Genomic DNA, 17,252 nt, shown 5'->3' with positions numbered 1-17,252 from the left:
AACACTGAATTTCACATACTTCTGTGCTTACCACTCATCAAAGAATTATTAAGTCCTATAACACAAAAGCAGCCTGTGGCTTTTCTTCCACAGGTTTATTACAGAAGATAAATTACTAGAAAGATGGAGGGAATTACATAAAACAATTCTGCAGATGAATAAAAGGAAAACCAGAAAAAGAAGCTATTCTTACTGAAAATATACTGATGGTTTTGTCTCCTCAGTCTTTTAATGTAGAATAGAGGTTCTATAATACCATAGTAGGGTCATCTCATTAAGTGAGGGCTGCAGTGGAGAGAAAGTTGGGGTCTTAAAGATAATGTCATTTTCTCTTTTAATTTACAGAAGTTGCTGGGTGTGTTTTGCCACTGATGAAGATGATAGAACTGCTGAATGGGTGAGACCATGCAGGTGCAGAGGATCTACAAAATGGGTGCACCAGGCTTGTCTACAGCGCTGGGTGGATGAAAAACAAAGAGGAAACAGTACCGCCAGAGTGGCATGTCCTCAGTGCAATGCTGAATACTTAATAGTTTTTCCAAAGTTGGGTAAGAAGATCCTTAAAAGCAATGCAGATATAAATGATGTTATTATACATAATTCTGTGATCTTGGGTTTATTTTAAAGTGAGCCATCTCTGCTTTTTTGTGAATTTCTTATTTTTCTATTGTTTCCTCTAAATGTCAGGCATTTATTTGTTAACAGTTTACATTATCCTTAATATATCCCCAGATCCATTCATTAGTCTGTGCATTAACTGTTTTCATTTGGTTGAGTGGATAAAGAATTTGGACCTTAACCTTGTGGATAAAATCAAATAACAAAGCTATAATAAAAAGCTGACTAAAGAACCTCATTCTCTGCAGACTATTGGTGTAGAAAAACAGTAGTGTTTTCTTTCTAATACTTATTCTTAATTAAGGAATAAAAGTAGAGAAATTAAAATTTTAATAAAAGACAAATTAAACTCATCTTTGGAATCTATGTGGTTATCTTGCATGAAAGCTGCTTTCTTTTTTCTGCAAATTGGTGAGCAAGGAACAATCAAAAGTCGTTCTAGCATTGAAAAAAAGTATAGCAGACTGTTGAAAGGAAGCAGTAACTAACACTGATATTTAGTTAGCATGTTCCATCCAGCCATGTGTTTATGAACTGGTGTCTTTTTCCTCGTTTGATATTAATGCCATGCCAATTATAAACATTTTTAATATCCTTGGCTGTAATCAAGAGGTATATGAAGACAATTTGGTTCTGAGAAGGTCAGAAGAAAATAATGACTTTTGGGGGAGTAAGTTCAAGGAGAAGTTGCAAGTAATTATTAGATATGTTGCTTTTTCTAGGTGCTATACATATTGAAATCAGACCCATTTTTTTTAAATGAGGCAATATAAATGAAGTGCTTTTATAATGTGAGAAGTTTAATAATAAGGGCAAACAAAATTTCCATTGTTGTCTATTTCTCTAGAATAATGCATAGGAAGAAAGGCTAGCTTTCTATGAAAGGAAAGTAGCATAGTAGAGAAAGTAGCGTTTCTTAAACATTTAGATGGGTCTTCATGCATACCACTGATTTTAGAGAAAGTAAACTCAAAAGAGTAATCCAAAAATTTTTATTATAATATCAGAGCAGTGTTTTAAATAATTTAAATATCAGGGAAAACAATTACTGCTGCAATCTTTAACTACATTGATATCTGGCTCACTAAAGTCATAGTTAAGGTTTCATATTTAACTGTCTTTTCTTACTCTTTATTCTACTAAATTAGGTGTCTTTAACTGGTTTTGGTATGGGGGTAATAATACTGGCCTCATAAAACAAGTTGGGGAGTGATCTCACATTTTTTGTGAAGAGTGTGTGAAGGATTGGCGTTAATTCTTTAAATGTTTGATGACAATGAAGCTCTCTGGTCCTGGTCATTTTTTATAGGGAGTTTTTTTTTATTATTATTACTAGTTTAATCTTTTTACTTATAGGTCTATTCAGATTTTCTGTATCTTCTTGAGTCAGTTTTGGTAGTTTGTGTCTTTCTAGGAATAAGTCCATTTTATTTAGATTATCTAACTTGTTGGAATATAATGGTTCATAGTATTTCTTTATAATCCTTTTTATTTCTGTAAGGTTGGTACTGTATTAATGTTCCCTCTTTGGTTCATGGTTTTAGTAATTTGAATCTTCTGTCTTTTTTTCCTTGGTCAACCTAGCTAAACTTTTGTCAATTTTATTGATCTTTTCAAAGACTCAACTTTGGTTTTATTGATTTTCTCTTTTTTTATTTTCTGTTTCATTTATTTCCACTCTAATCTTTATAGTTTCCTTCCTCCTGCTTGGTTTGGGGTTAGTTTGCTTTTCTTTTTCTAGTTTTTTAAAGGTGGAAGTTTAGATTATTGGTTTGATTTTTTTTTTTTTTAATAGATTTTTTTTTTTTTTAGACCAGTTTTAGGTTCACAGCAAATTGAGAAGCAGGTACAGAGATATCCTGTACTGGAGGCCCAGTGCATGAAATTTTGTGCACTGGGCGGGGGCAGGGGATGTCCCTCAGCCCAGCCTGTGCCCTCTCACAGTCCGGGACCCCTCGCTCCTTACCGCCCGCCTGCAGTGGAGGCGGGAGAGGCTCCTGCCACCGCCGTTGCACTTGCCAGCCATGAGCCCAGCTTCTGGCTGAGCGGCGCTCCCCCTGTGGGAGTGCACTGACCACCAGGGGGCAGCTCCTGTGTTGAGCATCTGCCCCCTGGTGGTCAGTGTGCATCATAGCGACCGGTCGTTCCACCGTTTAGTCAAATTGCATATTAGGGTTTTATTATATAGGATACTCCCTGCTTCCTCACATTCATAGCCTCCTCCATTATCAACCCCTTTCGCCAGAGTGATACATGTGTTGCAATTGATAAACCTATATTGACATGTCATTATTACCCTAAGTCCATTGTTTATATTAGGATTCATTATTGGTGGTGTACATTCTATGGATTTGGACACATGTGTAATGACATGTATCTACTTTTATAAAGTATAATACATAGTGTTTTCACTGTCTTCATATTTTTTGCCTTTTTCAGAATGTCATGTAGTTGCAATCATATAGTATATAGCCTTTTCAGATTGGCTTCTTTCAGTTAGTAATAAATATTTAAAGTTTCTCCATGTCTTGGTAGTTCGTTTCTTTTTAGCCCTGAAAAATATTCCATTATCTGAATGTACCACAGTTTATTTATCCATTCACCTACTGAAGGACAAGTTGGTTACTTCCAAATATTAACAGTTACGAAAAAGCTGCAGTAAACATCTGTGTGCAGGGTTTTTTTGTTGTCAATCCTCACCTGAGGATATTTTTTTCATTGATTTGTAGAGGGAGGAGGGAGAGAAAGAGAGAGAGAGAGAGAAACATAGATGTGAGAGAGACACATCAACTGGTTGCCCCACATGTTCCCTGACCGGGCTAGGAATCATACCTGAGACCCTTTGGTCTGCAGGCCAACGCTCCAACCACAAAGCCAAACCTGCCAGGGCACGTGTGCACATTTTTGTGTGAACATAAGTTTTCAACTTATAAATCCCAAGGAACATGATTGCTGGATCATATGGTATGAATGTGTCTAGTATTGTCAAAAAAAAAAAAACTGCCAAAATGTCTTTTAAAGCGGTTGTATATTTTGTATTCCCACCAGCAATGAGTTCCTGTTGCTTTATATCTTTGTCAGCATTTGGTGGTGTCAGTGTTTTGGATTTTAGACATTTGGTGATATCTGTCTTCTTTAATGAGGTGTCTGTTAAATCTTTTGAAATTTTTAAAAATCAGGTTATTTTCTTGAGTTTTATGTGTTCTTTATATATTTTGTATAACAGCCTTTGATCTGGTATATCTTTTGTAAATACTTTCTCCCAGTCAGTAGTTTCTTCTCATTTTCTTGATCTTGCTTATTTTTTAATGTGGTCATTTACAGCTCTAAATTTCTAAGGACTGCTTAGATTTCTTTTTTGACCTGTTGATAAATTTCCCAAGTGTCATTCTGTTATTGATTTCTAATTTCATTCCATTGTGATCAAAGAACACACTTCTTCTGTTCTTTTAAATATATTAAGGCTTGTTTTATGATGAATATTCCATGTGTGCTTGAGAAGAAGGTGTATTCTGCTGTTGTTGGATGGAGTGTTTTATAAATATCTAGTTGGTTCATAGTATTTTCAAGTCCTTTATTTCCTTGTGGCTCTTTTACCAGTCCTTCGTTGAAAGTGGGATATGAAGTCTTCCACTTTTGTTAATTATCTATTTCTCCAATTCCTCCCATGTTTTGCTTCATTCATTTTGGGCTCTGTCGTTAGGTGCATGTATTTTCCTAATTGTTTTATCTCCTTTTTTTTTTTTTTTTTTCTGTCTTGATGTATTGTCCCTTTTACCAATACAAAATGTCCTTCTTTATTTCTACTAACAGTTTTTGTCTTTAAGTCGATTTTAACTGTAAAATCTACTTTAAGTGTAGGTACTCCCTCTCTCATGTCTTAATACATTAGTGGTAAATTCTTAGGTTATTTTCAAGTGAAACTTTTATTACAGTTTTGTTATTTCTTTACTTTATTGTTCTCAACAAAGCATCAATTTAAAATTATGTATAGAGTTGAAAATAACTAACAATCACCCTCAAAAAATGGTTGCAAGCCCAGCCGGCATGGCTCAGTGGTTGAGCGTTGACCTAAGAACCAAGAGGTCACAGTTCGATTCATGGTCAGGGTGCATACCCGGATTGTAGGCTCAATCTCCAGTGGGGACCTGCAGGAGGCAGTAGATCAATGATTCCCTCTCATCGTTGGTCTCTCTCTCTCTCTCCCTCCCTCTCTCCCTCTCCTTTCTTCTCTGAAATCACTAAAAGTATATATATATATATTTTTTTTTTTAAATGGTTGTAAAATGTTAAGTGGAGTGTAATGCTTAAAAAGGAAAGATATTCACTAGGGATAATGAGAGATGGTTCTTAGCAGAAACTTTTCTTTAAAAGTTTAGCAAATAGAAATAATAGTTACAATTTTATTTTACAATATTATTAATAATATTAACAGTGAGCTCCAGCTGGTGTGACTTAGTTGGTTGGAGCGTCGTCCTGTGGACCTAAGGGTTCCGGATTCCATTCCTGGTCAGGGCACATACCCAGGTTGCAGATGCAATCCCATGTTGGAGCATGTGCAAAGGCACCCCAATCGATCTCTCTCTCTCCCTCTCTCCCTCTGTCCCTCTCTCCCTCTCTCCCTCCCTCTCTTCCTCTCTCTAAAACCAATAAGAAATAATAATAATAATAGTGATATCAATAGCTATTATTTGCTAACAGTCCACTACTATTTGCCAGACACTTTGTTGGTCACTTTGCCTATATTGTTTTATTTAAGCTTCTCAAAAGCATAGTAGATATTGTTTCTTATTTTACAGATTAAAAAACAGTCACCAAATTTATTTAATGGAAGCCCATGGGCTTTTAGCAAGTAAGTGAAGGGGCCAGGATTTTAAATTGCTAAATTTCTTGTTACTGTCACTCAGTGAGACTGCTACCAGGCCACATATGAATAAGAAGTAGTTTTATGTACCATAAAAGGAAGTAGGGATAATGTTAATTTGAATATCTTTGAGATATTAATGAATAACATGGATGGTGTACTCTTTTCTTTGTCTTGATATTTGCCCTCCTGGAAATGGAAAGGAATAACAAATAATGTGAAACAAAATATGCAGCAACTACAATATCTCATAGTCAGTATTTCCTTTAACTATTTTAAATGTTTGAGTTTACTTTATGTATTTTCCATCTAGATAATGCATTCACATGGACCAAAATTCAATGAAAAGTCTTTTTACCAGGCCTGCCAGCCATGATGCCAAGTACTTTTCTTGTTACAAATCTGGTGTTTCATTCTAGGCCAGTGGTCGGCAAACTGCGGCTCACAAGCCACATGCGGCTCACAAGCCACATGCGGCTCGCGAGCCACCGTTTGCCACTCGGTTGACTAATGCGTTTGCCGACCACTGTTCTAGGGTGTTTCTCTTTTCTCTCTTCCTCCCCTCCTTCCCTGTCTTCCTCCCTCATTCCTTCCCTACACACACACACACCTACCTCTCTCTCTCTCTCTCTCTCTCTCTCTCTCTCTCTCTCTCTCTCTCTCTCTCTCTCTCTCTCTCTGCAAACTTTAGGGTAGAGTTAAAAGAACAAACAACAAACAAAGAAATACCCAAAGATTGGCAATTATGGGAAACCATTTCTACTCTTAGGCCTGAAAGTACAAGGGAAGGGAGCTGTTGACAGAATGACAAGAGTTGTAGCTGGGAGTCTGTTTAACAGGACCTACTTACTGTTTTAGAAAGAGAAATGCAAACTGCCGGCACTGAGGGAGCCAAGAAAAAATTCCCTTAACACTTTTACCACCCTTTGATTTTCTAGCCATTCCACTCATTGTTAGAACACATCAGAAACTAGAGCAGGGCAAGGTTGCCTGTAAGATGCTTTTTGTGCCCTAGCCGGTTTAGCTCAGTGGATAGAGCGTTGGCCTGTGGACAGAAGGGTCCCAGATTCAGTTCCATCAAGGACACATGGGGCATGCAGGAGGCAGCCGATCAATGATTCTCTCTCATCATTGATGTTTTTTTTCCCTCTCTCTCTTTCTGTCTCCCTCTTCCCTTCCTCTCTGAAATCAATAAAAATGTATTTTTTATTTTTATTTTTTTTAAAGATGCTATTTGTTCAGCCTCCCAGTGCACAAAGCAGGGTGGCGAAAAATGAGGAGTAAACCTGGAGAGGCAAACAGAATATAGAGTACAATTAGGTTATATGTTAATATATTCCAGACTAGTATACTATACATCCTGTTCTATACTTGTTTTTTCCTTAGTAATACTATTTATGTCAGTACATAAAGAGGCTTTTTTTCCCTTTAGTTATGTATATTTGTTTATATAACCACTTTCTTGTTGACAGACATTTAGGCTGTTTCTAACTTTTCACTAGTACAAACAGTCCTGCCATAAACCACTGTGTAAAATACGTTTATGCAGCAAATACTTCTGTAAGATAACTGACTAGAGTGGAATTGCTGGTCAAAGGGTGTATGCATTTATAACATTAATAGATATTGTTAAATTGGCTTTTGTAGAGATTATACCTATTTAATCTTCCCAACATTATATTGGCGTACCTGCTTTTCCATTGCCTATCTGCTGCCTTGGCATTGATCAAAGCTCAGCAGAATGTTCACTTGGGTATTTTATTTTTCTTTTATTAAGAAATATTTCATTGGTTGAAAAAGAATATGTAAATGCATATGAGGAATCAAGACTAATAAACTCAGCTGTTTGCCCATCCCTCAATTTTAGAAATAAAATATCCTGGTGAGTCCAACTGTTTTTTGTTTGTTTTTTTTTTTTACTTTTTGGGGTTTTTTTGTTGTTGTTTTTTAATCCTCACCCAAGGATATTTTTCCATTGATTTTTAGAGAGAGTGGAAGAGAGAGAGAAAGATCCATGTGAGAGAAACACATCGATTGGTTGCCTATTGCATGCGCCCTGAACAGGGCTTGGGCCGAGGAGGAGCCTACAACCCAACCGAGGTACATGCCCTTGACCAGAACAGAACCCGAGACCCCTCAGTTCGTAGGCCAACACTCTGTCCCACCAACTAGGGCATGAGTTCAACTTTTTATCATTAAGTAATGTCTATTTTATCTTTAATAATTTTTTTGTCTTAAACTTGTATAAAATATATATTAATATAGAATAGATATACTCATAATATAGCTATATCAGTTTTTAAATCAATTTTTTATTTTATGGAAAAATTACAAAGATAGTACAGAGAATTCTTATATATTCCACATCCAGTTTACTCTATTAACATCTTAAGTATGGTACATTTGTTATAATTAATGAATAAATAATTATAATTTGTATTAACAAAAATTCATACATTATTTAGATTTTAAAATGTTTTGCCTTATTCCTTTATTGTGTTCTAGGATACTTAACTTTAGTCATATTTCCTTGGGCTCCTCTTGGCAGTAACAGTTTCTCAGACTTTCCCTGTTTTTGATGACCTTGACAGTTCTGAAGAGTGCAGGTCATATGTTTTGTAGAATGTCCATCCCTCAACCCGGATTTGTCTGATGTTTTTTCCCATTATCTCTTGGGATCAGGAGTTTGGGGGGAGCAAGACCACAGAGGTGAAGTGCCATTTTCATCACATTACATCTTGGCACATAACTTATCACTGGTGATACTCAACCTTGATCATCTAGGTAAGGTAGTGTTTGTCAGGTTTTTCCACTGTAAAGTTATTTTTTTTCCACCCTTATATGCAAGTTTTAATGTTATTGTTGCATTTGCCCTCTTCAGCTTTTCTCATCCTTTTATTTTCACTTCTTCTGAGTTTTTACATTCATTGTGATATTGATACAGTTGAGTTCTCTTTTTAAAACTAGAGGCCTGGTCACAGATTCCCGCACCGGTGGGGTCCCTAAGCCTGGCCTGCACCCTCTCGCAACCCGGGACCCCTCGGGGGGTGTCGGACTGCTGGTTTCAGCCCGATCCCCACAGACCAGGCCAAGGGACCCCACCGCCGGGCCTCTAGTATGCACATAAGATTTGTGGTTAATCTCGTCCCACCCTCCCCGCTTCCCTCTGAGATTCATCAGTCTGTTCCATGTTTCCATGCCTATGCGTTGAGTGTCTGCTCCCTGGTGGTCATTGTGTGTCATAGCTACTGGACGGTCGCTTAGGCTCTTATATATATACTAGAGGCCCGGTGCTTGAAATTCTTGCACGGAGGGGGGATTCTCTCAGCCCTGCCTGAACCCTCTGCAATTCGGGACCCCTACACATTTTTCTTATCTAGCTAACCTCTTCACATTTTAAAAAATTAACTGAAATATCACCTACTCTAGGAAATCCTCTTTGAACAAATGTCTTTACAATCTGTATTAAGTATTTTCATACTATACCATTCTTTTTCTTTAACAGCTACTTAGAGTGGATGCAATGTGGTTTTCATTCTTGCATCTGAATTTTTTCTTCTTGCTCTTGTAATAGCAAAGCTTATCCAATTTACATTTGCCCTTCAAGGGCTTATATTTGGTTCCGTTTCTAGTTGGCTCCCTGCTTTTTTTTTAAGCAATAAATTTGGGTTGTGATAGTAAGCCTCACTTGTAATCAAGCCTGTAGGTCTCTCTATCTGAATATTTCTATAATAACTATCACTTTAGCATACCAGAGATTGTGTTCATTTATAGAAAATAACAATAAATGTCACCTGAACATTTGGTCTTCTAGTAATATTTTATAGCAAGATGTATTATTCTAGTAATTTAACTATTACAAAACTGAGGCGTACAGAAATAAATTACATTGAACAATAAAGAATGACTCAAATATCAAAGCATAGTACACTTAGGGCCTCCCTTGTCCTGTGCCTCAGATATCATAGCATAGTACACAGTTCATGTGGAACTCAGCTTCCTTTAAAATTGGAAGGGATGCCATACTCATGAAGCAGCTACTTCCACACATATTTTTTTTATTTAATTCATAGCACATACCCTTTGTACTAATTATTGGAAAATCATCCTAGCAATTGCCTCTGTTCCTCTCTGTATTGTTGCTTTACATTCTGATGTTATTACTGTGCTTTTACTATCCGCTCGCTCTAATAAGATTGTGAATTTTTTTTAAGGGCAGAGATCATGACTTGAGCTTGTGTTTCTCTGTCATGGTGCCTAGATAAATACTCAAATGCCATCCAGTCCAAATGACTGTGATGAGAGAGGCCCACCGTTGCTAGAGACCTCTGATTTTTATTTAAGGGCCTCACTTGTTCTGTGCCTTTACAGAGGGGTGAGTAGGGGCTGAGGGAATTTGAGGAAACCCAGACAGAATTCTCCTCCTAAAAGATTTTGCTAAGCTGGCGACCGGGACCGCCAGGCATTTGTCCAATTAAAACCCGGACACATAGCAATAACAAAGGCACTGGTCTCCTACTGCTAATGAGTGGGGATCAAACCCCAGCCTGCAGGAACTCACCCCTGCAGTCAGGACCAGGCTGCTGGGTTGACCTGGGCTGTTGCTCCTAACTCTGGGGAGAGGGAGACTTCCCATGGCTGCAGGCTAGAGGCCCTGGACTCTGCACCATGCGCCCAAACAGGTCCCTAGTGCAGGTTGGTCAGCGGAGTGGCTTCTTCGCCTGGGATTGCGGGGCGGCTTGGCCAGGCGCTGCCTGGCCTTTTCGCCCCATGATCGCGGGATGGCTGGGCCTGGCCTGTTTGCCCCATGATCGCAGGTCAGCTCAGCCTGGGCTGTTCGTCCCGTGATTGCGGGGCAGCTCGGCCTGGCCAGTTCTCCCCGTGATCACTGGGTGGCTTGGCCTGGGCTATTCGCCCTGTGATTGCAGGGCGGCTCGGCCTGGCCGGTTCTTCCCGTGATCGTGGGGCGGCTCGGCCTGGGCTCACGGGGCAGCTTGAACCTGGGCAGGTGGCATCAGGCGCTGCCCCTGCCGCCTGCCCGGGCCCAAGCCGCCATCGCAATCGCAGCTTGGACCCGAGCAGGTAGCATCAAGCACTGCCTCCGGCCTGCCCGGTGCCCGATCTCGGCTTAGATCCCGCCGGCAGCATAGGGCGCCGCCTGCCCTGCCTGCGTATGCAAATTTACCTGCCATCTTTGCTGGGTTAATTTGCATATCACTCCTGATTGGCTGTGGAAGTAGCAGAGGTACGGTCGATTAGCATTTTTCTCTTTTATTAGTGTATACTAGAGGCCCAGTATACACAACCTATGAACCAAGGGGTCACCAGTTTGATTCCTGGTCAGGGCACATGCCCGGGTTGTGGGCTCAATTCCCAGTAGGGGACCTGCAGGAGGCAGCCAATCAATGGTTCTCATCATTGATGTTTCCATCTCTCTCTCCCCCCCTCTCTCTAAAAATGAGTAAAAACATTTTTTAAAAAGTGTCACATTAAAAAAAAAACTTGTTAGAACTAATTAATTTAGTAAAGTTGCAAGATACAAAATCAACATACAAAAATCAGTTGTATTTCTATATACTAACAACAAATTATCTGAAAAATAAAGCCAGTTCACTTGTAATATAAAAAGAAATAAAATGCTTACGAGTAAAACTAAAAGTTACAAGACATTGATGCAAGAAATGAAGACACAAATGGACAGATATCCCATATTCATGGATTAGGAAAAATTAATGTTAAAATGTTCATTCTACCCAAAGTCATATATAGATTCAATGTAACCCCTATCAAAATTCTGATGGCATTTTTCACAGAAGTAGTAAAAATAATCCCAAAATTTATATGGAACCACAAAAGAACTCTACTAGCCCAAACAATCTAGAGAAAAAAGAACAAAGCTGGAGGCATGACACTTTCTGATTTCAAACTATAAAACTGTATTACAAAGCTCTAGTAATCAAAACAATGCGGTACTGGTATAAAAACAGATACAAAGGCCAATGGAGCAGTATCAAGAGCCAAGAAATAAACCTGTGTATATGTGTTCAACTAATATTTGAAAAGGGAGCCAAGAATACTCGGTGAGGAAAGAAAGTCTCTTCAATAAATGGTGTTGGGCAAACTGGGTATTCACATACAAAAGAATGAAATTGGACCCCTAGCCAAAACCGGTTTGGCTCAGTGGATAAAGCGTCGGCCTGCGGACTGAAGGGTCCCAGGTTCGATTCCGGTCAAGGGCACGTAACTTGGTTGCGGGCACATCCCCAGTGGGGGGTGTGCAGGAGGCAGCTGATCGATGTTTCTCTTTCATCGATGTTTCTAGCTCTCTATCCCTCTTCCTTCCTCTCTGTAAAAAATCAATAAAATATATTTTTTTAAAAAAAAGTGTACTTTCTAAAAAAAAAGAAAAAAGAAAAAAAAAGAAATTGGACCCCTATCTTATAACACTCATAAAAATTAAGAATGGATTAATGACTTAAATTTAAGACATGAAACTGTAAAACTTCTAGGGAAAAAAAAGAAGCTTTTGACATTGGCCTTAGTAATGAGTGTTGGATATACACCAAAAGTACAAAGTACCAAAAGCAAAAATAAATAAGTGGGACTACGTCAAACTGAAAAGCTTCTGCACAGCAAAAGAAACAATCAGCAAAATGAAAAAGCACCCTATGAAATAGGTAAAGATATTTGCAAACCATCGAAGCAACTCATATAACTCAATAGCAAAACACACACACACACAAAAACACACAATCATTAAAAAATGGACAAAGGACTTGACATTTTTTCCAAAGAAGACATACAGATTGCCAACCAGTGTATGAAAAGATGCTCGACATCACTAATCATCGGAAAAATGTACATCAGCTACTCTTTCAAAAATAGTAAACTAAGTTAATAAACATGATAGAACTCTGATCTAAGATTATGTTTGAGAAAAAAAAACTGGTATATGGCTTTGGTATAAAAACAAAACTCTCAGGAAATTCTCATGTAGGAAATAAAGGATAGATCCTTTTTGCTTATAGTTCTGGGACAAGGAAGGGGAGGAAAATTCATGGAGCCAGGAAATCTTGATTGTTACTGCATAACACTAAGTACTCTGTTAAGAGCTTCTTTTACTTTATGTTAATTTTCGCAAAAACATGTAGATATCTTCATTGAACAGATGCAGAAATCGAGGTCTGGAAGTATCAGTTTGTCCAAATTCACACAGCGGACCTTACATAATCCTTACCCAACTTGTTATGTTGCCTTCTAAGGAGTCTAATAGGAGCTCGTATAATGAAAATGAAACCGTAATGTCAGGTTGACTTTCCTTGAGGTTATGGTTAACCTGAATTTTATGATACCCTTGGTTATTCTCTAAAAAGTATTTTTTCTTACTAATAAAAGTAATTATATTATAATGGAAAACTTGAAAACTGTAGGTATGTTTAAAGAAAATGTCTAACTTTTGTATGTAGTAATTAATATTATCTCTTTTTTTTGTTGTTTCTTTCATTACACCTTGAACTTTTTCAGCTTTTTATTTTGAAGTTCAAAGAATTGAATATCATAGGTATGATTTTCTACAAAAAGCAGACGAAACTTGTCTTTCCTCTAATAAGTTTTAATGTTTCTTGATCCTTTCTAACTTAACTCCTATATAAAGTTTCTCTAGATTTGATAGTTTCTCTTTCTTTGTATTCCACTTTGGATACGAAATCTTGTGGATTCTATTCTAGTTTATTCTGACTTTAAATAGTGTTATAGGATTAGTTTTCTCTAACTAGCACTTTTATATTGTGTCTTGTTCTTCAAAGATCTGGTCAAGGTTTCTATCATATAACCCCCACCTTACTGGTATACCAACTTTTATAAAATATATAAACCTTTTGAATAAAGTCGTTTAGCTAGTTAAAAGGTCTTTTAGCATTCTCCCTCCTCAGATTATCAACTTCAAGTCTAGGTTAAGATTCACTTCTGTTAATTAGTACATACATATGGCAATTAAAAAACTGTTTAATCTTTACTTAATATTTCATTAACATATATCTATATCGTTTGTACCATACTACCATACATTTATTAACTTTGCCTTAAAATTTTTCAGTTGTTTAATGTGAATTTATTGTTTGTCACTAGATTATAGGCTCCTTGGAGGCAGAGGCCTTTATTTTAATACACAATAAAATGTTATTGTACAATAGGTGCTTAATAAGTACTTAGCAGTTGACCTTTTAACCCACAAATATGCTATGGGCTATTCTACTCTAAGGATAAATTTTAAGTTTTCCCTTGGCACAAACTGTAATTATAAAAGAACTACTATGATGATCTTTAGTTACTGTTCATGGTGATAAGCTATGTATATACACAGGGAGGAATTGTACTCATTTGCTTTGACTCTGGATCTTTTATTCTTCAAGCTTGTTTGGTTTTTGTTTTGTTTTGGGAGATTTTTGATCAATTATTAGATTAGTTATCTAAAAAAAAATTGTCCAAGAACATATCCTTTCTTCCTGTTTACAGTCTAATGACTAACTTCTTATTAAGCAATGTAACTTATAGCCTGAGTTAGCAGGGTGTTTGTTCTTACATAAAAATGCTCAGCTCTCAACCTACAAGTAGAGCAGTCAAAGATGAAACTTACATAAGCTTGTCTGAGGCTTTTTAGACCTCGCCTCCAAAGTCAAGTTTAAAAACAGTGTTGAATGCTAGGGAAAGAGTTAAAACTCTTTACTGTCCCATGAGGATTCCCACATACTTTTAACTCTTAATTGAATTGGTTGCTGTGATATTATTTCATATCCTCAATGAAATCCACATTTGTTGACTTGGGACCATATAATTAAAACTTTTTTTTTCCATTCTTTTTTAATAATGGATTGAGTCAAATACTTGCCCAAGTGCTACAGCTAGTTCCTATGCCATTATATTCTGGTGCTCTGTAGAACAGGCCAAAGTGCCCTGATGTACTGCCAGGTACCATGTGCTGAGATAGCTGTGGCCTAGAGAGTCCTGAGAGTGATGCCAGTCATCATCAAAAAGCAGTTTTTAAGCACCTATCTGTACATGGTTCTATCCTAGGCACTGTACAAAACGAGTTAAACAGACATGGCCCCTGCCCCCTGGGAGTTTTCAATCTAAGATGATGCTGACATGGACAGACATAAAGGATATTGAGACAACTGAACAAACATTGAACAAGAACTTAAAGTACTAACATTATGCACAAGCAAAGGGGTAAGTGCATTTTGTGGAATAGTGTGTAAAGGAAGCCTTTTGGGACATGAACAGGGTGGGTAGAGCAATTAAGTCAATCAATCTCTATCAGGTTAGGTTAGTTTTCACTGGGTAGTTGGGTTTTCATACAGACTTAATCAAAATAGAGACAGGACATTCCAGAAACAGAGTGCAACAAAAAGAAGACTTGGAGCAAGAAGAGAAGTTTAAACCTATATTGTTGGACTTTTGGTGGCCTCCAAAACTTGTAGTTCTGGATGGTTCTGAATCTGAAAGTGGGGCTGATGTTTTGACTTAGCAAGTTGGCATTTAAGTTGGGTCAGGGCAAAACAGTTCAATGCAAAGGAAAAAACAACAACACAATAAAAACCTGAAAACTTGAATAGCTTTTTGCTTGTTAATTCTCTTTAAATCATTGGCCACTTAATAGAAACCTTGGAGTTCATGGGAGCTATAATCTTAATTACCTTATGAATTACCTAAAAATGCTCATTAAATTATGTTCTGTATTAGAAACTATAGCACTCATAACATAGAAATTATTTTTCAGGAATTGGTCAGGGTATCTGTCCTTAAAAAAGGTCCCATAGGAATTCTGGGTATTATTGTAAGTAATGCCAGCAGATGTTGAATGCTAAGTATTGCTTGCCCTTCATTAATTTTGTATCTTCCAAGATTAACACCATTCATACCTATAGACTTGAATTAAAATCGCAGCTGTAACAAATCTATGTTCATAGTGTCCATCCAATAAAACTCACTACTACTTTTTCAGTAGACATGGACTTAGGAGTTTCCTCAGTAGTTCTCAGCTCACTATTTGATGTCATTCAAATCTGAAATGTGAAAATTTGAATTTACCCAAAATATTAGTGTAGTTATTTTCTTTATAAAAGTTTTCTTTTTAATCCTCACCTGAGGATATGTTGTTTAATTGATTTTAGAGAGAAACATTAATCGGTTGCCTCCCATATGCACCCCGACCCAGAATCAAACCTACAACCTGTTGGTGCATGGGACAACACTCCAACCAACTGAACCACCCAGCCAAGCCAAAAGCTTTTTTATTGTATGAAAGAATTCACAATGGATTTCCTTTTAATTGTCATCCATGTGTAACTACAATACTATTGAAAACGTAAGTAGTGAAGCCCACTAAGGCATTAAAAATTCAGTGTGTCTTTTTAAAATATTGAAACCTTTTTATGCCCTCACATATTTAATTTATAAAGTATATATATTCATACATTTTTCTCCCCATTAGAATTAAGGTTTTTAAGGGCTGGAGTCATGCCTTTCCTTACTTCCAATAACTCTTTGTGTTGTAATATAACAATAAGAATCTAGTTGCTATTACTGTTTTCCTTTGTGACCCCAAGTCATGGTGTAGTAGCACATGATAAGCCTCCTAATAGGAAGGGTATAATTTTAGGGACAGTCATCCAGAGGACTTTAGTGATTGTTGTTATTCACCAAATAGCTTGCTTAAATAATCTTAAATTCTCAGAAATAGCTCCTCTGGAGCAGCTTATTATTCTAATGGTATATTTACCATTAGGCATTTAATCTTTGTTTTAATTATTGAACTAATCTTGGACTACTCTATCTGGAAGAGCCTTGAGAAGTTTAGACAAAATGAACTTAAGACAAAGCCTAGACAGAATTTTGTCAGAAAAACTAATTTAAGGGCCATAAAATGCAGCCAGTGTCTTCATTTTATCCAGCATATCTTTTGCTTATGAACCAAATGGGTGAGTAGAAATTTTCCAAAATGAAGAGTGAAGATTTTGTTTGTTTTTGCATGTGCAAAAAGAATTCACACCTAATGATTCAGCAAGAAAATTGAGCTAATTTTGTTAGAACCTGAAATCGTCTAAGGAAAGATATTCAAACATCTCTAGATTGTCTGTGTTCATGATAGATAAAAGTGGTGCTGATGGATTACTTTTTAGAATTATATTTTTGTACAAATGGTTGATTATTTTTTAGGAATTAAGTTGCTTTATTACATCAGTAGATAATTCCAAGTATACTGTTAAAAAAGAGGAAGGAAAGAAGTTATATTGGAAGCATGTAAAAACCTCTTTCCATATATATTCTGATTCTGACTGGTAGGAAATAGTTTTGTAATGGACTCTGTACAGAATAATGAAAAAGGAAGATCTAAAGATTTTCTTTTTTGAGCTTTTGGGAACTTTTTTTTTAGTCAGTGAACTTTTTTCTGTTAAAAAATATACGTATACAGCCATGCTCCAATAAAACTTTATTTACAAAAATAAACAGCCAGCTGGGCCATAGGTTCCAGCCCCTGTTGTAATATGTGGAAACAGTTAATAAGTACATTAGAGTATGTTAGTTAGTGATAAGTGCTTTGGGAAAAGAAATCTAGAGCAGAGTAATCAAATAGACAGTATAGTGAGGTGTACGTTGGCAGGGTGGGTGGGCTTCACTGAGATCAAGAAGAATCAGTAAAGGAGACTAAAAAGTTAGTGACTGGTAAGATGGAAAGAAAACCAAGAGATGGTGATGCCCTGGAAATGCA

General features: G+C 37.0%; 1 protein-coding gene across 3 annotated transcripts in view; it reads left to right on the top strand.

The window, feature by feature from the left end:
- Positions 1 to 17,252, top strand: part of MARCHF5 (membrane associated ring-CH-type finger 5) — a 50,967-nt gene that overhangs the window by 15,117 nt on the left and 18,598 nt on the right. For 2 of the 3 annotated variants that reach the window (XM_080687318.1, XM_080687320.1), the window contains one exon: positions 346 to 548. In XM_080687318.1, coding sequence (XP_080543444.1) covers positions 346 to 548 — 203 coding nt within the window. Of the gene's footprint in view, positions 1 to 345; positions 549 to 14,594; positions 14,711 to 17,252 lie in introns of those variants that run through there. The other variant, XM_080687319.1, reaches the window with a different exon arrangement.

Source organism: Plecotus auritus (assembly GCF_963455305.1).
Source record: "Plecotus auritus genome assembly, chromosome: 9".
Lineage (NCBI taxonomy): Eukaryota > Metazoa > Chordata > Mammalia > Chiroptera > Vespertilionidae > Plecotus > Plecotus auritus.
The sequence above is the reverse complement of the archived record's forward strand: the minus strand, read 5'-3'. Positions and strand labels throughout refer to the sequence as shown.